Genomic DNA, 21,746 nt, shown 5'->3' on the forward strand with positions numbered 1-21,746 from the left:
ATTTTTCCTGGCCCAGAATTTCAGCACTGCAGCGGCTTTGGCTAGCGGGAGACTCAATTCACCATCACACCGTTCCTCACAGAATCCCTGGACGAGAAACGACTTTGGAACAAACCCCCGTCTTCGCTGCCTGGAGTAAGCATAAGAGCAGTATTTGAATAGCTTTTCACATGCATTTCACTTCCTTTCTCCCCATTCCTGTGGCACCGCTTTCCAGCAGCCTAGCCCGAGGTGAACGCAGGCCCACTTGCGCGCGCAGGCGCACAGGCTCGGTCCACCCTCCTCCCTCCGGCCCCGCCCCTCCAGGCCCCCCCGCCGACACGCCCCCCTCCCTCGCGCTCTGGGCGGGGAGATGAGTGTTAAAGAGGGCCTGCGACCAATCCGCGCGCATCTCCGGGAAATGGCGCTCTGCACTGGCAGACCAAGTCCGATGACGTAGCCACAATCCAATCCGCATTCTAGGGGCGGGGATAAAGTCGGGAGGCGCAAGGCCGTAAGAGGAGATCGCCCGGTGGAAGCACGTGACTTTGGTCTGGAGCCGGAAGTTACCGATCTGGTGGGCAGCGTCCCGGGTACCTGGGGCTGCGATGGTGAGTGAGGACGCATGCGCGGCAGTAGGCGCTGAGGGTGCTGCATCCCTGTTCCCCAATCTCTTCGGTTGCCCCCTCCTTGGCCTGCACTCCTCCCTCACCTCCTGTGCGCCCCGGGACAGAGAGGAAATGGAGATGGGAGGGGTGGCGACGCGGAGGGCTGACGAGGGAGATTTGTGGGAGGGTGTACGGGGGAGTGGGGAGTAGTCCCCGGGGGAGGGGTGGGCCACAATGGGAATTGGAGAGTGGGCTGTGGGGAGGGACCAGCGGGGTAGCAAAGGTGGGATGCCGAAGGCCGTGGGGAGCCCAGGGGAAGAGAGATGGAGACTCAGGAAGATCAGTGTTGAAGGCCATGTAGAGGGAAGAGGGTCTGGAAGGGCCTTGGCTGGGGAAAGAGGCCTGGGGGGCCATTCTCAAGAGAGACTTGGGCTTGCTAAGCACCATCCTCCTACCATGCTTCTCACTGATTGCATCTTTACCCACTAGACTTCTGCACTGACCCAGGGGCTGGAGCGAATCCCAGACCAGGTCGGCTACCTGGTGCTGAGTGAAGGCGCAGTGCTGGCGGTGCGTTCTGGGAAAGGGGGGTCCCCCAGGTGCACATGGCCTGGTGATCCCTTCTAACATTGCCCAATTTTAGACCTAATTTGCCTCTGCTCTCAGTCTTTTCCTGGCATCGTCTTGCCATATAGTAAGCTTTCAGGAATTAATTAAATCAATCTGTGGGATCTTAGTCTCATAACTGTTCTGAGGTAAAAGAAGTTTACTAACTTACCAAAGTCAGACAACCAGTTATGGGTGTGTTGACAACTGATATTACCCGAGTTATTCTTGAGTGTGTCTTCATTTGGTATCTGTTGAGGCTTTGTATTTTGTTTCATAGTACAATATAGCGTTAGCGCTCTAGAAGTTTTCGATCTAGCTAGAGAGACAAGGCTTAAGCTTAAAAGTTGAAAGCAGTGGGGCTGCCCCATGGCCAAGTGGGTAAAGTCCGTGCGCTCTGCTTCGGCGGCCCAGGGTTTGCAGGTTCCCATCCCTGGTGCAGACCTACTCCACTCGGCCATGCTGTGGAGGCATCCCACATACAAAGTAGAGGAAGATCAGCACAGATGTTAGCTCAGGGCTAATCTTCCTCGTGCAAAAAACGAGGAGGATTTGCAATGGATGTTAGCTCAGGGCAAATCTTCCTCACCAAAAAAAAAAAGAGAAAAAAATAGTTGAAAGGAATGTGAGTGGTAAAGATTACTGAAGGAGTCTAGAAAATGAAAGATTCAACCCTTCATTTTATAATGTGTTTTGGCAAGGAAACTCCCTTTGAAGGGGTAAGAATTCAGCTGGGCTTAAAGGATGGTTGGTTGTGCACAGGCAGAAAAGGAGGAGAATATCGGGGCTGGGAGATGGACATATTTGCAGGAGTGTGGCACAGGCCTGTCTGAATTAGGGGTGGGTGTATGTTGAAAAGATTTGGGGGAAGAAGAGGCTATGGTAAGGAAGGATCTGATTGTGGAGGACTTTCAAGGCAGGGTTAACACGTTTGGATTAATCTTGAGGGTAATAGGCGCTTTGAAGGGTTTTTGAACAGAAACATGAGCTGATAAAATAGTTGAGTAGTTGAGATTATTCTGCTAGGTGTGAAGATGGGCCTGAAGGGGCAGGATTCAGAAGCAGGGATGCTGCTGCTGAAATTGAGGGATGAAGTTGAGCCGGCGGCAGTGAGAAGGAAGAGGGGAGATTTTAAAGGAATCAGCATATCTTAGTAATGACTAAAGATAGGGAGCAGAGGAGACACTCCTCCATCCAGTAAGACTTGGAACTCAAGCCTAGAATGATGATGCCTTAACAAATGGAAAATGAAGAAAGGAAGTTGATTGCAGAAGGGGAGAGGTAAGGGGAATTTTGATGGCTCAACTTTAGACACTGAGTTTGATACAGCATAACAGTTAAGATATATTACTAGGAGCTATTCTAAGCATCTTACCAATGTTATCTTACATAACCCTCACAACGAGCCCGTAAGATAGGTACTGTTGTCCCTAATTTACAAATGAAGAAACTGAGGTACAGAATGTCCAAGGGAGCAAAGAGCACTGAATTTAACCTAGTGAGCAGTGGGAGGCCCATCTCAAGGAGGTAGGAAGTGGAAGTTGAGACAGTCACCAGAAAAGAGGAAGCTCAGGCCACTGTCCCATCACTACCCAAGGGCTAGGTTGTAGGCAGGGTTCAAGGACAAAGGGCTGTTTATGTTTCAGATTCTGCAGACAGGGCAACAAGTAGGAAGACTGAGGAAAAGCCAGAGCTTTGAACAAGTCAGTGGTGGGTAGGCACTGATATCTGAGAATGCAGTTTTATCAACTAAGTGGGGACAGGGAGAGAAATCAAGTTTCAAGGGATTCGCAAAGAATCATCAGTAAAGAAATGGTTGAAGAGTCTCTGCCCCTCGGGGACAGCCCAGTTTTATAAGGATGAGAAACAGGATGGCATTAAGGGGAGCAACAACATCAGAGGAAAGTTTTAGGTTTGTTTTTCCAAAACTAGGGGTCACCTTGCAGGTATCGGAAAGTGCAGAGGGAGAGATTACAGATGCTAGAGTCAAAGGGACTGTTCCTGGAGTCTTTTCCCAATTCTGTTCCCTAATTTCTGCCGTCCTCTCTCCTCCGTCCGCATGCAGTCATCTGGGGATCTAGAGAACGACGAGCAGGCAGCCAGTGCCATCTCTGAGCTGGTCACCACGGCCTGCGGTTTCCGGCTGCACCATGGCATGAACGTACCCTTCAAGCGCCTGTCTGGTGAGCCCCAGCCCCTGCCCCTGGTGGTGATGGGGGGGTGGGGGAGTTGGGTGCTCCGAGGGCCTTCTCAGGGAAGAACACCTGTCTGCTACCAACCTCCCCCCGTCTCCCCCTGGGGCCGCTGGTTCTGGCCACTTTCTTCCCCTTGGGATTCACTCCTCCATCAGAATTAGGAGAAACCAAGAGAAGGAAGGGGATTTAAGGGAGACCGCCCATCATCAAATCTGTCAGCCTTCCACTATCAAATTTTTTTGGCTTTTGATCCCAGCCAGTTTGTGTGTGACCCCATGGAGACCACCACACCCCACTAACTCTGTGCTCCCTTCCCTCTCCCGGGGCGGGGGAAGGTGTGTCTCCCCTCCAGTGGTCTTTGGAGAACACACGCTGCTGGTGACCGTGTCAGGACAGAGGGTGTTTGTGGTGAAGAGGCAGAACCGAGGCCGGGAGCCCATTGACGTCTGAGCTGCCAGAGGGCGAGGGCCAGAGTTGGACTGGGTCCCTGAGCCTCTGTGATGAGGAAGACGCCGACCTCCTCCACCTCTTTCTTGGCTGGCTGCTAGAGCTAAGGCTTCTCTCACTCACTTCCTCACCCCACCTGGAAGAGCAGAGGCTTGGGAACTTTGCACTATGTTAAGGAAAATGAGGGCAAGGGGAACTTCCTCTTCCCTCCCTCCCTCCTAATAAATGTGAGTCTGATGTTCCTGGGCCCAGGGATGTGTGTATGGGGGCGAGGGGGCCAGGGGGGTGTCTGCCACCTTCTAGAGAGAGAGTTGTGTACCTCAGCCCAGAGGACTCAAGCCAGGCCACCTCTTGGCATATAAAACTGGGAATCAGGAAAAAAAAAAAAAAGGGTGGGAAGGGAGCTGAGGGGAGCTATGTGTTGTGCACGCCAAAGGGATCGTTCTGAGCCCCTGGGTCTCTGCTGCCACCAACACACACAGAACAGTCCTCCCTCCTGAACAGGTGTTTAATAGTCTGATTTCAGTTGGAAGCAGTCATTGAAGAATAAGTTACAGGAACAGACAGACAAAAAAGAAAACAAAAACCCCACACAACTTAAAGTGCTTCAGGCTGCAAACGTAAACGTGAGGGGCAGGAGGAGGCCACCTAGCTATCTCCCCTGACCCCTGAACAGGAGGGTCATTGTCATTGTCAGGTTCCCTTTACCATCACCACCCTCTAATCAGCCCTGCGGGTGGGTGGGCGGGAGGGAATGTGAGAGGCCGGAAGGACAACTTAATAGGACTGAGGAAAACACTTTGTAAACTTAGAACAGGGTACGAGGGCGGGGGCCAGGGAGCTCTTGGAGCCCTTGCCTTGGCTGAGGGGTGGGGCCAGCCCCCCCCCAGGAGGTCGGGGGAAATACTGTTGGCTTAGTGCTGCAGCCATACCCGCCCATTTCACAGCTTCTTCCCTCGTCCCTCATCCGCAGACACAGACAGGCAGCCCTGCTGGGCCTCCTCACCCACGGTAGGAGGCATCCCAGGGGAGGCACAGCCCAGAGCGAGGACCCCCTCTCGGGGCTTTTGATTTGTGGGAGTGTCAGAGGGAGGAGAGCAGCACGGTGCTACTTGACAGGCTCCACCACCAGGACCTTGCACTCACGCTTGGCAATCTTGTCCAGAGAGAGCACAGCCTTGTCCGGGGGCAGGTAGAGGGGGCGGCCGACAGGTGAGGCCACAGGGGGTGTGATGGCCCTGCGCTCCATCACACTGCCTGACCTAGGGGAAGGCAGCGGCTGTGGACGCTGGTCAGACCCCACACCCCTTCCTGCTCCCTCTCCAGTTCCGGCCTCTCCCAAGTCCACCGGCAACCCCTCCCGCGGTTCCATACCTCATGAGGTGGCTACGGGAGGGCTGTTGGTGGGAGAAGGACTGAGAGCGGCCCAGGCTAGCCTGGTGCCTGTCCACCAAGTCCCGGACGGCAGGACTGCTGGGGCTGCTCTTGCGAGAGAGGGGCCGGGCCTCGGGCGGAGGGTGGGATACGCTGGCAGTGAACTGCAGCTTCAGTTTCATGTGCTGGCTCAGCTGGGGTGGGGAGACACAGATCAGCATTCCCGTTCGCTTCCAGGCCCCAGACGTCCTTTCACATCATCTTCCCACTTGACAGGCGCATGTTGAATCTAAATTCCACTCTCTCTGCCCAGCTTTTTAGTGCCACCCATTGTATTTCACAGAAGCTAGTGGTCCCAACTCCTCCCAACCCAACATTCTTCATCACTCACCACACAGCCCAGCCCAGCTCCCCACCTAGCCCACCTCGAAGAGCCCAGTCCTTAGAGCCTGGAAGGCCACACTGAAGGTGAGCGCGCTGCCCTTCCGGGAAAAGCCGAGGTTGTTGAGGGGTGTGTGGCAGACAACCGAGTCCAGGGCTGCCTGCATGGCCCTGCGCTCCTCCTCACACAGCTGCTTTCCTGGGGGACAGAAACAGCAACCAGTAAACCCACCTGTACAGTGTCCTCAGTTCACAAAGGGCTTTCACAAGCAGTCATTTGATCCTCAAAGCCACTCTGGAATAAACCGAGTATATGTTATCTTTTGCCAAATTTTATAAATAACAGTAGCTGATACTTACTGTGTGCTGAGGTCTATTCTAATCAATTCACGTACATTAACTCAATAAATCGCCATTAACAACCCCATGAAGTATTTTCTCCATGTTAGAGATGAGGAATCTGAGGCTCAGAGGGGTTAAGGAACCTAACCAAGGTCACACAGCTGGTAAATGGGAGAGGGAGAAATCAAACATACCAGGGAGCCCAGCTCCAGTGTGAATACCCTTAAAATCACTCTGCCCCGCTGCCTCTTTAAACTCTCCACCTATGACACTATGGAGACCACCTAAGTACAAAGCCAAAGCAGCCCACCGCAGGTCACCCACATCCATTTCCTCCTTTCCCCTCCCCTCCTTCAGACAAGATCCCAGCCTGGCAGCGCACCCACCAGCCTGTGCGTGCTCTGGGGTCCACACAAGCCTCACAGCAAGGAAGTCTTGGAGATTGTTGAGCAGTGTGTAGGTGACAGTGAATCGCTCATAGGTCCGAACGGGGGATTCACAAGAAGCAGTCATCACAAAGCACGGGCGGTCCAGGCGGATGCTGGGCAGGCTAGAAGCAGTGAGAGAGAAGGAAGCGGGATGCATGTGTTGCAAAACAAAGGTGAACAGAATGGTGCCCAGTGGCGGCGAAGAGCGTCCCACAGACTCACCGGTAGTGGGTGTAGATGCTTTGGGTGAAGGGCAGCTTCGGGGTGGACCACTGAACCACAGCAATCAGGGGAACTTCTAGGCCCTGCGGGAGGGACAAAGGGAAACATCACAGGTATCAGATGTTCCCTCTCACCTTAGTCAACCCCCCCGGCCTTTCCCTCCCACTGCTTTTTCTTAACCTTTTTCCTTGAACATGCCAACCCCTTCTACTCACCTCCTTGGCTCCTGGAGGGGGCTGTTCACCCCCTCTCAGCTGAAACAGGAAGTTGTGTTCCTCCAGGGCACTAAGTGGGCAGGGGAAGCAGCCAGAGGTACCAGGGAGCCGGCAGAAGGAGCCCATGGAGACTTCCCCAGATTGGTGACTAGTTTAGAAGCAAGAGGGACAGAGCTGGGTCTTTCCAAGCCAGAGCTCTTGGCCTTGCCCTCATACCCACCACTTCACAGCCCAGCCTCATCCCAGGACCTCACCAGACATTGTCCACCAGCAGCACAGAGCCATCAGGCATGACAGGTAGATAACTGGCATTGAAGTTTGGGAGAATGCGGATATCCCAGATGGAAATTTCCTCCTGGGAAGAGCTGTTCAGCACTGTCGGAGGTAACCAGCTCAGCTCAGAGTATCTGGACCCCTCGGACCCCAAATTTACCCCCGAAACGGACCTATCCCCACCAGCCTGCCCAGAGTAGCTGCCACCCGGTCAATGCCCTTGCTGCTACCCAAGACCCGAGCCGCCCATCTGCTCACCCTTGAGCACAGTCAAGTGTTTTCCAGCCACAGTGAACTGGCGGCATTTCAGAACCGGAGGGGGCAGCAGAGTCAGCAGGGTGCTCACTGCGGGAGAGGGCAGAGGCAAGGAACGATGGGCTGGGTGCAGACCTCACCTCCACCCACAGTCATAACCTTTCTTTGCTCCCCCAGATCCAGCACTGGCCAGGATCACCTCTCCACTCTGTCCCCCAAATTCCAAACTCCAGCGCTTCCCTTCTGCCTTCTCCTCCCCACCTTGGGCCTTGAAAGCGCTCTGCTCTCCCCGGAAGGTCTCCCCAGGAGATCGGGTCTGCAGCAAGCGCAGGTAGCCTTGATCTCTGACCTCTGGTGCCTCAACCTCCCGCTTCCACACGGTCACTACAATCTGAACACAGGGGACGTAGAACCACAATCAAGAGGAGAGACAGACAGCCGAGCCTTAGAAAGGGAGTCTGAATGAGGACAGCAGCTCCACCCCTTGCCAATCTTACCTTGGCCTTAGGTGTCCCTGGAGGCAGTCTATCCAGTGAAACGGTGAGTGGGAAGATGACCTCATCTGTGGACACAATGGGTTCCTCCACAGGCAGCTGGGGTGACGAAAGGGGTGAAGAGGTCAGGAGAGTCAGAGGCAGCCTGCAGCGTCCCCTTTAAGATCCGCGGTGCGTGGTGCTTGCCCTCCCCTCTCCGCATCCGTCATCTGCCTCCAGCTTCAGGCCCCCAGCATCCGTCCCCTTCCCCTTCCCCTCCCGTCCTCGGAGCCCAGCACACCGCCCCACCGCCCCGTGCCCTGTCACCCCGAGCTCCTCACCGTGGTCGCTCCCGCTGAGGTAGCAGGGCCCGGGCCGTGGGTGAGGAGGGGGCTGCAGCCTCGAAACAACCCCCCACCGCCAGGATCCCCGCCCCCTGGGGGTTCGGAATCCTGGTCTCCGGAGCCCCCGCCCCCGGGCGCCCCGCCTCCAGCGCTGACCGAGGCCAGGGCGGCCAGGGCGGTCGCCAGTTCCGCCCAGGACCCCCGGGCGCCCGAGCCCGGGCCGCCCCCGGCGCCGGAGCCCGCGCCGCCGCGGCAGCGCAGCACCAGCAGGAAGCGGACGGTCTCCCCCAGGTAGAGATGGTTGCGCCGCGGCAGCGCCCGGTACCGGCCCGGGTCCCCCGCCAGCTCGGCGCGCGGCGGCAGCGGCACGGCCGGGAAGTACATCGAGTAGTCGCACTGGGACTCCATGGGGCGGCGGGGACGCGGGGGCCGCTAGGCTGCGGCCGGGGGTCCGCGTCCCCGGCGGGGGCTGCGCGCGGCCGGCCGGCCCGACAGACCGGCCGGGGCCGGGAACCGGGGCAACGAACCCGGAACCGAGACCCCGCGGGCCCGGAACCGGGGTGCGGGGCCCAAAGTCTGGCGAGAGACCGGAAGCGGAAGGGAAGGGGCGTGGCCTCCGAGGCCCCGGAATTTGTGGGTGACCGGACCGTGAAGGAGAGGGGCGGGGTCCGGCTGGAGTTAGGCTGCCGCGAGGAGGGCTTAGGAGTGACTACAGGGAAGAGATATGAAAAGAAATGTTAAGAAAATCCAACCCCGCTTCTCCCAGGAAGATGCCCCATCCCCTCCCCATTCCGCCTGATATAAAACTAGTCGAAGTTTAAAATTATTTATTCATTCAACAAACATTTCTTAGTGAGATGAGCATAGTCCAGTAACAAATATTTCATAGAGAAATGGACGCGTTATGCCAATCCACCATGTCCCAAACTTTCTCTGGTTTACTCCGTGGTTTGCTCCTCCAGGGGGCGTTTGAGAGTGCTACAGGGACCTGCTGTGGGGCTGGACAGGGGAAGGGGCAAAATGGGAGGGGAGGAGGGGACACTGCTAGGAGAGGAAAAGACTGGGATTCCTTGGCACGGGCTGGAGGACTTGTGGACCACATCCGTGTAAAAGCTCCATTCGTTGTCTAGGGAGCAGACACGCTTTCTGAGGGCAGCAGAAACGCATGTGGCTGTCTCACACTCCTCACGTGTGCCCTTCTAGCTTAGCTGCTCTTCAGCCTAGGACTTAGTACCCTGATGCCTATGGGGAGAGTGGCCTTGGAGTTTTGAGGGGCAGAGAGACTGTTGGGGGGAACTGCTTAGCATCTAGCTTGTCCTTGTACTGTAGCTCAGGGGTAGCCAGGCGCTCACACTCCTCCTGGTCTTGGAGGCTCAGTCCACTCCGAAGTACATAGCCCAAAACCTTCCCTGACCCAAACTGGAAAGGGCGGAACCGACGGTCAGTGATGTATTTGGGATCCAAAGCCTCACCCCCCACCAGACAATGTTTAGCCAGGGCCTCTCGGCGAGCCCGGAGCTCTGCCACGGCATTCTCCAGCCGGCTCTGGCCGTATTGTTTTATCCGTGCCCAGAGACTGTGGTTGAAGTGAACATAGAGAGCCCAGTCCAGGTTGTTCCAGGCTCGGGCCCGAGCGGTCAGCTGCCTGTCCTCGGCAGTCAGTCCACCATTGCTGACAGCGTTTCCGCCCTGCTCACCTCCAGCCTGGGCATTGTGCATGAAGCCCACCACGTCATCCAGACCCCAGCACAGGGCGTCTGCCAGCAGAACCAATGACTCATCAAAGTACTCAGCCACCAAGACCAAGTCAAAGACAGAGTCCAGCCAGGCCAGATTCCACTGGATGAAGGATGAGGACCCCAAATCTAAAGAGGCAGGGCTGGACATCTGGCTGTGACTATCAGCAACAGTGGGAGCAGGACGGAAAAGAGCATTGGGATCCTGGGTGTGGGCTCGAAGGTCAGTGCCCGAAGGCAGGACACGCAGCTGTGGGGGGTTGGGGTCCTTGAGGGGTTGAGGATTCCCTCTCTTGGTCCTCATCTCTGGGGGAATGGGGAGGCCAAAGTCAAACCATAGCAAGTTGCGCGCATAGTGGTCCCCGCGGGCCCCAGGCCGGTAGAAGGCTCGAGGATTGGCCAGGAAGGCAGCCAGGGATGGCGCTTTGCGGAAGGCTGATGAGGTGGATTTATAGTAGGAAAAGGCAGAACGGGCCAGAGCCGCTGGGTCTCGGACAATGGAAAAGAAGAAGCTGTCGGAAGGCATGACCTGAAGTACCTGCAGAGGAGAGAAAACAGACGTAGGGAGAAGAACTGGGCCAGAAGAGCAAGCCCAGTGCCCACTGATCCCCCAGCCCTCTCAAACCTCCTTCTGACAGCTCTGCTGGCAACCCCCGGCTTTCTTCACTAGCTGCACAGCTCTTGGGCAAGGTGCTTAACATCTCTGAGACCCAGTCTGCTCATCTGCAAAATGGGGATCATCCTATCTTCCTTCCCAGGTGATTATGGAGGTTACATGAGATGAAGGATATGAGGGAACCTGGACCGTGGGAAGCTCCTAGACAACATTAGTTTCCTTGGGCCTTTCTGGCTGCCGTGGTCAGTAGAACCTCTAGAAACTAAACTTTGTATTCACTTCTCCAACAAAAATCTCTGAAGTGCCTACCCTGGGACTCTTGGTCACAGCTCCAAGAAAGGAACTGGCCTCAGGCCTCCTCAGGGGGTCACTGGCAGCAAAGGGGGAGGAGAAGAGGCAACAATACAGCTGTCTCAGGTCTAGGCATCAGATGGGCAGGCCAAGCTCAGGATGGCCGAAGGACACTTCTAGGGCTCCTGGGCATCTTGGAGAGCAAAAGACACCCCTGCAGTGGGCACTGGGAACCATGGCCACACAGTAGGGTGCTGCCCTGAGGCCTGGGACATGTGATCCCACTTCTCAGCAAGGAAGAATTGAGCTGAGCCACACCCTAACGTGGTCCTGCAGGCAGAGCCACATCAGAACCCAGCTCCCGGGGTCCCTGAAGTTTCTGCCTCTGAACGCGGCTTTCTTCCTTGAACCTGACTCTCTGACATGATGTCCTCCAGCCCGCTGTGCTAATATGGGCATGCCTGCAGGGCAGAGCTTGTGAACTGCGTGGCTCTTTGAAGGCATGGGAGAACAGTGCAGAGCACAGTCTGTGGCATCACGTGGACCCAGAATAAAATCCCAGTTCAGCCATTTACCAGTTGTGTGACTTTGGGCAGGTTATTGAACTTCTCAGAGCCTTCATTCCTCCATCTCTAATTCTGGGTTAACACTTACCTTGAACGTGGAAGTGCATGGAATATGGTAGGTATTCAATGAATGGTGGTGACGATGAAGCTAATCATCCTAACCTCTGGAGAAAACTGCCTCAAAGCTCATTGTCATTGCCTCACTCCCAACATGGCCCCTCCCTGTCCATTAGATCACATCCAGCCTACACACACTTACTCCCTCTTAGACACAGACACACACACGCCCACCATGTCTTTCTTGATGTTTTGCTCCTTCTAGAAGTTCTAATATTCTCCTTACTACAAAGTTATATCCACCCTTTCCTTTACAACCCACCTCTCCCCAGAAAGCCCACCTCTTTTGATGAATATTCTCCCTGCAGTTCCAAATATAAATGCACACAGGCACACATGCCACAGAAAGTGCTTCAAATTTGGAGCAGATGAGCCTGGGTTCAAATCCTAGCTCAGCCACTTTCTGTTAACAGAGGCCAGTCACTTAGCCTGTCCAAGACCCAATCTCCTCCCTATATAATGGAGACACTTACAGTATCTTCCTGGCAAGGTGATGGTAAGATTAGCACCCAGCACTCAAGAAGTATTTGCTAAAAGTTAGTTCCTTCCCTGTATGTTTTCATTGGCACATTGATTTTCTTCTTCCAAGAGCTCTCAGGTTCCTGTGTGTGTTACAGATGACGCGAGTGTGTGCTCTCGTCTCCCCCTTTAGAACTGAGGCTAGGGGTGTGGTCAGGACTTGGCTAGGGCTTGGCATATAGCTGATCCTCAAAATCTAGCAGACATGGTGAGGGCAGTGAGAGGAAGAGAGGTCAGAAGGCAGTGGCTGAGCCGGGCCGCTGGTAGTGTCAGTGGAAGGGGCAAAGAAGGGCAAGGGGCACCTGGAGGGAGAGTTAGGGGGAGGTCAGAGTTGGCAGGACACTGACACTCATGGGATAAATTGGTCAAGGAGAGAGACTACTGTAAGCTCCAGATGGGAGGAGGCAGGACTTCAGCTCCCAGAAACTACTGGGGAAGGGACAGCTGAGGAGAGGTGCACAGGAATCTCACCTTTGTGGCCCCCATGCCCAACTTTTAGGTGAGATGATGCCTGGGGGGCCCCCAGGCCTGGGGCCTCCTCCACTGGTGGTCTCGGCCGCAGGACGGAGCCCATCTCTCTCCAGTCCCACCCACCCCCTCTACACCCCTCACCTCTTTCAGGTTGAACCTCATGTGATGACAGAGGATGTGGAAGGGGGGCTGGGTGCCTCCACCCTGAGGGCGGTAGCCTTTGACTCGAGAGGCCTGGAAAAGCCTTGGGTAGCCGAACTGGTAGCGGGCTGGGAGGGCGAAGCGCAGCCCGTGTCGGTCCCCGTAGCGATGAAGCAGGCTCAGCACAGAGCTGCTCCCGGATTTATGCGTCTTCAGGAACACAAGTCGCTGCCGAGGTGGGCAGGACGGAACAGCTGGTCCCGGGGATGGGGCCCAGGGCTGTTGGAGCTGCAGCCCTGGTAGCCTGGGGAGAGACAGCAGGGGAAGTGTCCTGTTCCTTACCAGCAGGTGGATGGGGTGTCTTGTGGAGCAAGGACAGAGGACAAGGAGCCTCTTCTGAGTCCCCAAGAGTCACAGCCCCAGGTGGGATGGGGAGGAGCAAATGGGGAGCATCTAGGGGACGTTGGGACAAGATGGGAACTCACCTCCTCTGGAAGGGGCCCCCCCAGAGTTGGAGGGCAAATCCGATGGTCATGAGGACTCCCAGAGCCACCCCCAGGCTCCGAGGCCCCCAGCGGCGCATGGTCCTGGTAGAAGACAGAGGGCCCATGTGGCACAGGGAAGGGTGACTCTACAGAGGGACAGGGCAAAGGCCAGGCACAGAGGCGGAGACAGCTTGAGACTGCCGTGCAGCCGTGGAAGGCGCCGGTTCGAGATCGGGGGGTCATTCCCCAGGCCTGCTCGCAGCCCTGGTTGAGTCTGCCCCCTGAGTTAGCAGATTTTTGCCTCTGTCAGCGTCTAGAAGGGAAATGAGGGGAAGGAGGGGGGATCTAAGGAGAGGGTAGAGCCTTCTCTCCTGCGGCTGTAGCTGAGACCTAATTCAGGGAGGAAAACGGGGTGGGGGGGGGGGACGGGGTGGGCGGCGGGAGATCTCTCCACGCAGATCTTCCGGGTGGTCCCACAACTACTCTGCTGTCAGCCTCCAGTTCCCCCAACCCCCATCTACAGTTTCTCCCTGAGCCTCAGAGCTTTCGAAGGGAAGGGGAGAAACACTGAAGACCCTGTAAGAAAGATCTGATTGATCTACTCATACGACAGTGAGGTGGCGATCGCCAGGCCCCTGGCTTCCTCCTGAGCTCCTCTGTCTGTGACAGATGGGGATGAAGAGCCCCATCCGGAGGCTGAGAGGGGCAGCCATAAGGAGGGAATGAGGGTCAGACAGGGCACCAGCTGATAAAACCAGGGAGGTTAGACTACAGGGGTGACTTTATAATGAGCAAGAGTAAGCTATCCCTTCGTTGTAAACTCAGGCACCTCTCCTTTTCCCCTCTCAGCACAGGGCAGAACCAGGGTGTGAGGGGCTGAGGGAGAGGTGGGTTGCTTAGGAAACCCAGATCCCTCGACACGCACCCACACAGCCCCATCCCCACTTTCCAACCCCATCAATGCACCCAGAGGAGATTGAGAGGGTGGGGCTGGAGAGAGAGAGAGAGAGACAAACCCTGTGACACAAAGATATGGAGAGAAAGACGCAAACACTGAGCTTCGGAGTTCCTTCCCAGGCCCCAGCTTCCAAATCAACTGGGAGTCCCGACCCGCCCCTTCAGATTACAACCCACAGCCTCGGGCCACGGCTGCTCCAACAAGCCCCGACAGCCCCTTCTAGGATCAGCCAGGGGTGACCCCAGGCAAAAGAGAACCCACACTTGCTACCTAGAGACCCGCCCCCTCTGGCATCTTCCCCAATTCCCTCCCCCCAATACAGCCCTCAGGAGCCAGCCCCGCACTGGACTCCTTCCTCTGTCCGGATTTCTTCTATTCCTTCCATCCATCTCTGTCTCCTCCCATTACCCCTATTCCAACGCTCTGTCCTTTTCAGATCTGATGAGTGCTCAGTCTGTCACCAGCCCTTTGTTGGCCCCCTCCAGGGTTCTCTCTGTGAAACCCCCAGGTCTCCTCCCATAAATTCTAGAGTCCCTCCACTGGCCGCGGCCGTGGCTTCACTTGCCCACTCACCAGGCCACCTGAGGAGCCGCTGGGAAATCAGGTCTGGCCCTCTCGCCTGCCCCAGCCACCGCCCAGCTCCTCACTCTGCTCAACTTTCCCCATAAACTTTCTCAGCGCCCAAGCTCCTCCCCTCTCCCTCCCTTTGTCCCGCCAGTCCCTGCAGCTGCTCAGGCTTTGATCGCGCCTCTGGGTCTCTCCCTCCCTGCATCTTTCCCTCTCCACCAGGACACCCAGCCCGCCCTTGGAAGACGCCACTTCTACTCTCCTTTCACACTTAGGAATCAATTATACCTGCTTCTCTCTGATTTCTGCAGAACAAAAGACTCATTCAGGCGAGAGAAAGAAAGGAAGGAGAAAGTTGAAAGCCGACCTTGTCAAGGACATTACAAGGTAGCCAGAGGCTGACACACAGAGAACAGGGGCCCCAGCCCAGAAGGCGGTGGGCAGTGGAGCAGTAATATTAATGATGTCTTGGGTTCCAAAAGAATTTTGCCAGTGACAAGGTGCTTCCTCACACAGTTCCTATTCGGTCCCCACACATCTCCCCATTTTACAGATGAAGGTGCTTGGCCCCAGAGGGCAGACAACTTGCCCAAACTCAATCCCAGGGGACAAGTTCCAAGAGAGGCACAAAGCAGGCAGAGACCATCACAGAGGCTCAAGGGTCTCTGCCAGGAGCCCGGGCTCAGGGAGGGATACGGACGGAACAGAAAGTCACACATGAGGTCCAATAAATTAGCCATTTATTTGCAGAATAAACACTGAAACGTGAAATGGGGAGGCTTGTGAAGTATGTGGATGGCAGAGGTTATAAGATGAGCCCCCCCCATTTTTTTTTTTTTTTTTGGTATTTTAGTTTAAGAATTCGATACAGGAAAAACTCAATAGAACCCAGGCCCATAGATCTTGACATGCTATTCACACACACCCAGCCCCCTGCCCTGCACCCTGTCAGCACCCAGCTTTGTCTTTTTTTGAGACCAAGTGCCCCCACCCCTCCCCACCTCCAACTTCCTTCAAACCCCACCCCCCAACTGCAAGTCTAAATCTCGTCCCTTTCTCCTTGTTAGGGCTGACCACCAGCCCAACTTAGAGGCTTAGCTGGAGAGACCACACCTCCTTCCTAGATAAATACCCCCATCCCCCCAGCCCCAGATACCAAATGAAAAAATAAATATTGTGAACACCCCCACCAACCCACCAGTGGGTATCTCCTGGATTTGGGGCCCCAGCCGTTCGCCCAAAAAGTCCCTTCCCTAACCCTCTCTGCAGTCCCCTTCGACTCCTCCCCAGACCCAGCTGAGGGGGGAGGAGGAGAAGGGCCATGAACCCTTCTGATGCTAGGGCACCCTTCCCCTGTTATCGAGGTCCGAGCAGGGCCAGGGCTGAGAGGAAGAGAATGAGGATGGGTTGGGTGTGAAAACCAATGGACGTCCCCCCAGTCCTGCTCTTGCCCTGGTTGTGGCGGACAATGACACCTCCTCCTTTGCCCCCAGCACCGTCCCTTCGAGGAGGGCGAGGAGGCCGGGCTGGGGGGGCCACAGCTGCTGCCCCGGCCATCCAGTCATCTGCATAGTGTCCCTCTCCAGAGCCACTGCCGTCCTCATCTACAGGGAGGGACAGGATCAGAGATAGACAGGATGGAAAAGCCAGGCAGCAGCAGACAGAGGGAGACAGAGAGACACAAATAGGGAGAAAGAGAACTCAAGATAGAGACAGAGAAAGAGAGAGAGACAAGTAGATAGATGGAGGGTGGGAGGAGGGAGGAAGTGAGTGACAGGAAGGCAGGGAGAGAGATGAGACAGCCATGGAAATGAGAGAAGGCGATGGGAGACAGGACAAGAGACAGTGAGACAGAGCCAGAAAAAAGAGACAGACAGACAGATGAGGAGAGAGGATAAACAGGAAAAGACAGGGAAAACAGACGTACAAAGCAGCAGCCAGCAGATGGGAAGAGGGGTGGGGGGACGAGAGACAAAGACAGTGGGAGAGAGAAAAAAATGAATGTGCATGCCTTGCTTCTCTGGCAAACTTTCCCTTGGGGAGCGAGCCCAATGGCAACCCTTCTCCATTTCCCCGCTTCCCCCAGGTTGCCCGCCCTCCCCCACCTTTGCCCACTCTAAGAAGCTTCCCGCTGTTCTGTAAGAATGTTTTTGGTGTCTCCCGCACTGGACTGTGAAGTCAAGGATAGAGACCCTCTCACTGGTCTGTCTACTCCTCACCTTTGAGGTGAGCGCTAAAAGAATGAGAGAAGAAAGGAATGATAACTGAGCAGAGATGAGAGGGGAGGGGCTCGGGAGGCAGTGGGCGTGGCCTGGAGCCTGAGGGTGGCCGGGTCCAATCGCGGGAAGCCGGGAGGAGCCAGGCCCTCAGGGCTTCCCCGGGGCTCACCCCAGTCCTCCAGTTCCAGGTCGCGTCCCAGGGCAGCCGCCCTCATCCTGGTCGTGGCCGCGCGAAGCTGCAGCCGCCGCCTCCGCGTCTGGAGGTCGGGGCTCGAGGATTCCACATCCAGCTCTGGGTTGTCGAGCTGCTCGGTCAGGGAGCCCCCGACCACGGGCGACAAGTACCTGCGAGCAGAGCATCCCCGAAGGTTCCCGCCCGGCCCCGCCCGGCCGCCCCCGGAGTCGGCCTCGTCCGCCCGCCCGCCGCGCGCCCGGCTCTCACCGGCCCCGCCCGGCTCCGGTCCAGCAGGGCGCCGCCTCCTGCGAGATGTCCGCCGCCATGCGGGGGTCCCCGCACACCGTCAGGGGCAGCCCGGCCCAGAAGCCCCTCAGCCGGCCCAGCCGCTCGCGGAGCTCCCACACCTGCGCAAGCAGAGAGAGCGGGCGAGCTGGAGCGCGCGCCCCCGCCGCCGCCCCGCGCGCGCCCCGCATTCACCAGCACTCACCAGCCGGGGCAGGCTGGTGCCCGCAGCCGTCGTGGGCCGCTCCTCCTCCGCCGCCGCCCCCGTCCAGAGCCGGCCCACCTCTTCCCGGGGCGCTGGGGCTCGGCGGGCACGGGCCGGCGCCGGCGGTGGGCTCCCGCATTCCTGAAACACCTGCGGCCCAGGGAAGAGACCCCACAGTCACCCCACGATGAAACCCACACTGTGTCCCGACTCCAACACTCCAAGCTCCCTAGACACCCTACAGTGTCTCCCTGACACCCCACGCTGTCCCTCCACCCCAGGCCCTCACCTCCACCCTTCTCTCTCCTGTACTCGAACTGACACCCCAATATGATCCCCCCCACCCCTCAGGCTGACGGACGCTCCCCCCTTCTCATGGCCCATGTACCTGGGCTGACACACCCACACTGTTTTCTTGCAGATACATCAAACCTTCTGAGATCTTCACCCCAATAGACTGGGCTGCCAGCTCAAAGGAAAAGGGGCCCTGGAGCTTCTCAGCCAGGAAGAGGAGACCATCTTGAAGGAGGGGGAGAAAGAGAAAGGGTGAGATGAGGGGCCAGCCAGGGAGACACTTGCTGAACCAGGATGTTCCCACAAATCCTGACCCAGGCCTTGGAGGGAAGCAGCAAGGTGCTGGATGGGGTAAACTCACATGGGAAGAGCCCCCCTCATACTTCCCCCTCAATATGGCTTAAAATTCCCTCCCCAGTCCACCCCCACCCACCCCCTACACAGACAGCCCTCCCAGGCTTTCCTGAATTCCCGCACCCAGATAGGCCCCCCAGTCAGGATCCATTCCCTGGCTGGTCAGACAGCCATGGGCCACATTGAGGCAGAAGCCGCGGCAGGGCGGCAGCGAGGGGATCCCCCGACAAAGTGGGCAGCCTGTCAGACGCATCACAGCCCGCTTGCAGCCGTCGGACATCGGCACCTGGGGGCAGAGAGCAGGGCTGTGTCATCCACAAACACCGTGGCTGCCCTCAGCCAAGCTTGGTGCTGGGCACCAAGCACATCCCATCCCACCTTCCCCAGGCTCTATAGGGAGAGCTGGATGCGAACGTCTAATGTTGCTGACCCCATATGGCAGCAGGTGAGACCCCAAGACTGCCATAGATCTGAGGAGGGAGGTTCCTAGATGCCAGGATGCAGGTACTGCTGGCTTGGGAGGGATGAAAGTAGAGAGACAGTGGGAGGTCTGAGAAAAGGTTCAAGGACAAGGGTGAGCCCATCCTGTTGGGGAGAGGAGACAGAGTGCAGGAGGTGAGGCTGGGAGGTAAAGGGGTGGGGGGTGGGAGGGGGACCTTGAAGGCCAAGCCAGGAATGTGGCCTTCAGTAGCAGGGAAGGGGGAGCCACTGAGGGGTCCTGGAGGAAACCAGCGGGGCCAGCCCTCTAATCCAGGGCTGCTAAAGAAATGAGCAGGCCCCCAGAGGCTAGTAGGGAGTATGAGTCATCAGAGGGCAGGAGAGGGTCAGAGGTGGGAGGAGGTCATAGATTTAGACACAAGGGAGACTGCAGTCCAGCCTCCTCCTTCCTAATTTACCCTGGGAGGCCAGGGCCTTGAGCTGATATTGGAAGGCCCCCAGCCTCTCCTGCCAGCTGTGCCTGTCTCTTCCTCATGGGGCCTTTCCTACTTCTGCCTCTCCCTCCCTGGATCCTGCCCACACTCAGACCCCCTCTAACCTTAAGTGCTTCGCTGACCACATTTCTTCCGGTCTCCAGGCCCTGGATAAAGGCCCGGGCAGCCACCAGGGCCCGGGTTATCTGGGGGAGGGGAAAGAAGGTGGGAAAAAACACAGGGTTGTTGTGGGTTAGTCAAGACTGGGGCCAGGTGACTGTACCAAGGGGATGGGCAGTGGGGATTAAGTTTGTGGAGTTGTCTTGGGGTGGTTAGGAGTGTCAGGTGGTACGAGGAGGCAGATTCAAGAGGCTCAAGGAAATTATAGTCTAGAAGGATCAAGGGTAACTGGGCTTGGGAAGAGCTGAAGGAATTGTGTTTTACAGGGCTTGGAAACAGAGGGATTGTGTATCAGCACAAAGACTGAACTTGAAGCCAGAATACCTGGGTGTGAGACACAGCTCTACCACTTACGGGCTGTGAGACCTCAACCTCTGGGAGGCTCAGTTTTCTCATCTGTAAAATAGGGATACTAATAGCTACCTTGCAGAGTTATGATGACAATTAAATGAGATACTATAAGTAAAAATCCTTCTCACACATTAAGTGCCTAATTCACATTTAGTTCAACCAGAAGAAGTCAAGATATTAGGATTAGGGAGGAGTTGGCAGAAAGGTGGCTGGGGGTCAAGAGCAGGTGAGTGGGTCAGTAATTTGTGTGAAACTAGAGCACAGAGTAGGGGAGGGGGGTATCCAATTAAAGGAGACCAAGGAGCGCTGGGTCAAGCAGAGGTGACAGGGGCTCAAGATAAGGGCACTAGGTCAGAGACGGCTGCCATGCAGGATGGGGGGATCGCCAGGTCAGGGGTGACTGGGGCGCAAAAGGCTCATTGGGTTGGAAGTGAGTGGTGCACAGTTCAGAGATCACTAGGTCAGAGGTGGCTGAAGCTCAGGCCTTGGGGCCCCTCACCTGCAGGCGGAGGCGGCGGGGTGAGTCCCCGAAAGGCTTCAGAGAGTCATCAGCAGAGGAGGCGAAGCGCGTGAGGCAGAACAGGTAGTCAGGGGAGAAGATGTACTGTGGGTGCAGCAGGGGAAACATTCTCTCCAGGAGCTGTGCCCAGAAATCCACCAAGGCATCATCTAACCCCTCACTGGACCTCTCATAGTAATCCCGCAGCCGAGAGAACAGGCCACTGAATAAGGCGCTGTACTGGGAATACAGGCGGCCATAGGAGCGGTGGAAGAGCAGGGCCAGGGAGTGCTCAGATGATGAGAGCATCTCCCGAAAAGCCTCTGTGGCAAATGCAGAGAAAGGGGTATGAGGTGGGGTGAGGCCAGAGAAGGATAGAAAAGGGCAGAAGCAGGAAGAGATGGGGAAGGGGAGAGAAGAGAAAAGACAGGTGAGTTAGAAACTGAGCAACTCTCTGAGACCTGGGCAGACTGGGAATGGGGGGACAGAATGCTAGAGAGAGCCTGGGGTGGGGAGAGGGGGCTAAGCCAGGACCGGGGTGCCTTAGGGATGGAGTAGGGAGTGATGACAGAATGCTTGCTGGGGTCATGAGCACAAAGAGGAGGTGTGAGGCCAGGTTCGGGACCCCAAGTCCTCACCATCAAATTTTCTGTGCCGGGCAGCCAGTGTGTGAACCAGGAAGGAGCCGCTCTCCTCCACCAGGCCTCGGAAGGTGGCCTCAGTCTCCCACGTCAGCCTCTGCTCTATCTCACTGGAACAGCAGGTGTACTCCTGGGGACAGATCCGGAGGTGCTCACCTGAACAGAGGAGACACAGAGGAAGGGTGGGAAGTGATGCTTGAAATTCCTTCCTTCTCCTGCCAGTCTCTGGGAGCCATCCCTTCTCTTCCACCTGTCTGGTCTCTTTTCTATTGTCTGCCCCCCTCATTCACACCTGACCCTACCCCCTCCTTATTGTCGCCTCACCTATCCCAAGTCTACTGCCATTAGACAAGGGATCAAATAATGATGGGCCAAATTATTGATCAGAGGGTCCTCAGGTGACCTGCCCCAACATCGCACACCCCAGGCCTCTAAAGAATTACAGGATCGCTTCTATGAGAAGAATGGGGTTTGGAGGGATGGGGTTACTTGGTAAGCAATAAAGTATTATCAGAGAAAGAGCTCCTAGAAATAGCCAGGCGAAGAAATTGGGCTGTGAAGAAAGAAACACAGAGGGGGATGCTAATTACTAGAAAGGGATTCCTGGGGTGGGGGTGGAGTAAGAGAGCTATTCTGTGAACAGGAGAGTTATTGTGATCCTGGCAAGGAAGTTCAGGAGGAGGAGAGGCATTATTAGTACGGGACGAAAAGATGATTATAAGGGTCACTCTGAAAGAAAGAGAGTTATCGTAAGATGGGGAGGACCCGCCTCCGCCCCCCACCCTCGTCCCCCGATACTCTAGTCTTCCTCTTTCTCCTCACCTGAGATCAGGGCGGGAGGGAGTAGGCTTAAGCTATATCCCCGGGCCCCCAGCACCTGCCGGGTCTCAGTGCAACTCCGGGTGACCTTTGCCTCGCTCCCGGGTCCAGCACCAGGACCGGGACACAGAGGCAGCAGCAGTAGCAGAAGAGATCGCAGCGCGGACATAGCTGCTGCCGCCCTGGGACAGCAAAGTGGGTCCT

General features: G+C 56.5%; 4 protein-coding genes across 7 annotated transcripts; 1 reads left to right on the forward strand and 3 right to left on the reverse strand.

Annotated features, from left to right (window-relative positions):
• The first annotated feature begins 394 nt into the window (after positions 1-394).
• On the forward strand, positions 395-4,081 carry LAMTOR4 (late endosomal/lysosomal adaptor, MAPK and MTOR activator 4). 3 transcript variants are annotated; one of them, XM_014836046.3, is made up of 4 exons: positions 395-590; positions 1,077-1,157; positions 3,259-3,376; positions 3,741-4,081. In XM_014836046.3, the coding sequence occupies exons 1-4, from the start codon at positions 588-590 to the stop codon at positions 3,836-3,838; spliced, it is 300 nt and encodes a 99-aa protein (XP_014691532.1). In that variant the 5' UTR covers positions 395-587; the 3' UTR covers positions 3,839-4,081. The 3 variants fall into 3 exon arrangements, with proteins under 3 accessions (XP_014691532.1, XP_014691539.1, XP_044602350.1); XM_014836053.3 differs by having other exon boundaries at positions 445-590; positions 3,724-4,081; XM_044746415.2 differs by lacking the exon at positions 1,077-1,157 and having other exon boundaries at positions 447-590.
• A 244-nt stretch (positions 4,082-4,325) lies between these two features.
• TRAPPC14 (trafficking protein particle complex subunit 14) lies at positions 4,326-8,735 on the reverse strand. Its single transcript, XM_014834386.3, has 11 exons — positions 8,140-8,735; positions 7,823-7,918; positions 7,587-7,716; positions 7,329-7,415; positions 7,052-7,172; positions 6,798-6,945; positions 6,583-6,665; positions 6,319-6,482; positions 5,635-5,789; positions 5,210-5,403; positions 4,326-5,097 (listed from the first exon to the last, which is right to left on the reverse strand). The coding sequence occupies exons 1-11, from the start codon at positions 8,548-8,550 to the stop codon at positions 4,944-4,946; spliced, it is 1,743 nt and encodes a 580-aa protein (XP_014689872.2). The 5' UTR covers positions 8,551-8,735; the 3' UTR covers positions 4,326-4,943.
• Positions 8,736-8,953: 218 nt separating this feature from the next.
• Positions 8,954-14,797, reverse strand: GAL3ST4 (galactose-3-O-sulfotransferase 4). Its single transcript, XM_014836025.3, has 4 exons — positions 14,616-14,797; positions 13,085-13,397; positions 12,600-12,903; positions 8,954-10,416 (listed from the first exon to the last, which is right to left on the reverse strand). Exons 2-4 carry the CDS (start codon positions 13,207-13,209, stop codon positions 9,385-9,387), a joined length of 1,461 nt encoding a protein of 486 aa, XP_014691511.2. The 5' UTR covers positions 13,210-13,397; positions 14,616-14,797; the 3' UTR covers positions 8,954-9,384.
• A 210-nt stretch (positions 14,798-15,007) lies between these two features.
• On the reverse strand, positions 15,008-21,711 carry GPC2 (glypican 2). 2 transcript variants are annotated; one of them, XM_070484329.1, is made up of 11 exons: positions 21,546-21,711; positions 20,721-20,879; positions 20,083-20,405; positions 19,557-19,628; positions 19,178-19,258; positions 18,265-18,427; positions 17,882-18,012; positions 17,494-17,643; positions 17,271-17,410; positions 16,998-17,173; positions 15,008-16,213 (listed from the first exon to the last, which is right to left on the reverse strand). In XM_070484329.1, exons 1-11 carry the CDS (start codon positions 21,709-21,711, stop codon positions 15,966-15,968), a joined length of 1,809 nt encoding a protein of 602 aa, XP_070340430.1. In that variant the 3' UTR covers positions 15,008-15,965. The 2 variants fall into 2 exon arrangements, with proteins under 2 accessions (XP_070340430.1, XP_044602349.1); XM_044746414.2 differs by lacking the exon at positions 19,557-19,628.
• Positions 21,712-21,746: the final 35 nt, after the last annotated feature.

The sequence above is a fragment of the Equus asinus genome, chromosome 14 (genome assembly GCF_041296235.1).
Source record: "Equus asinus isolate D_3611 breed Donkey chromosome 14, EquAss-T2T_v2, whole genome shotgun sequence".
Taxonomy (NCBI): domain Eukaryota; kingdom Metazoa; phylum Chordata; class Mammalia; order Perissodactyla; family Equidae; genus Equus; species Equus asinus.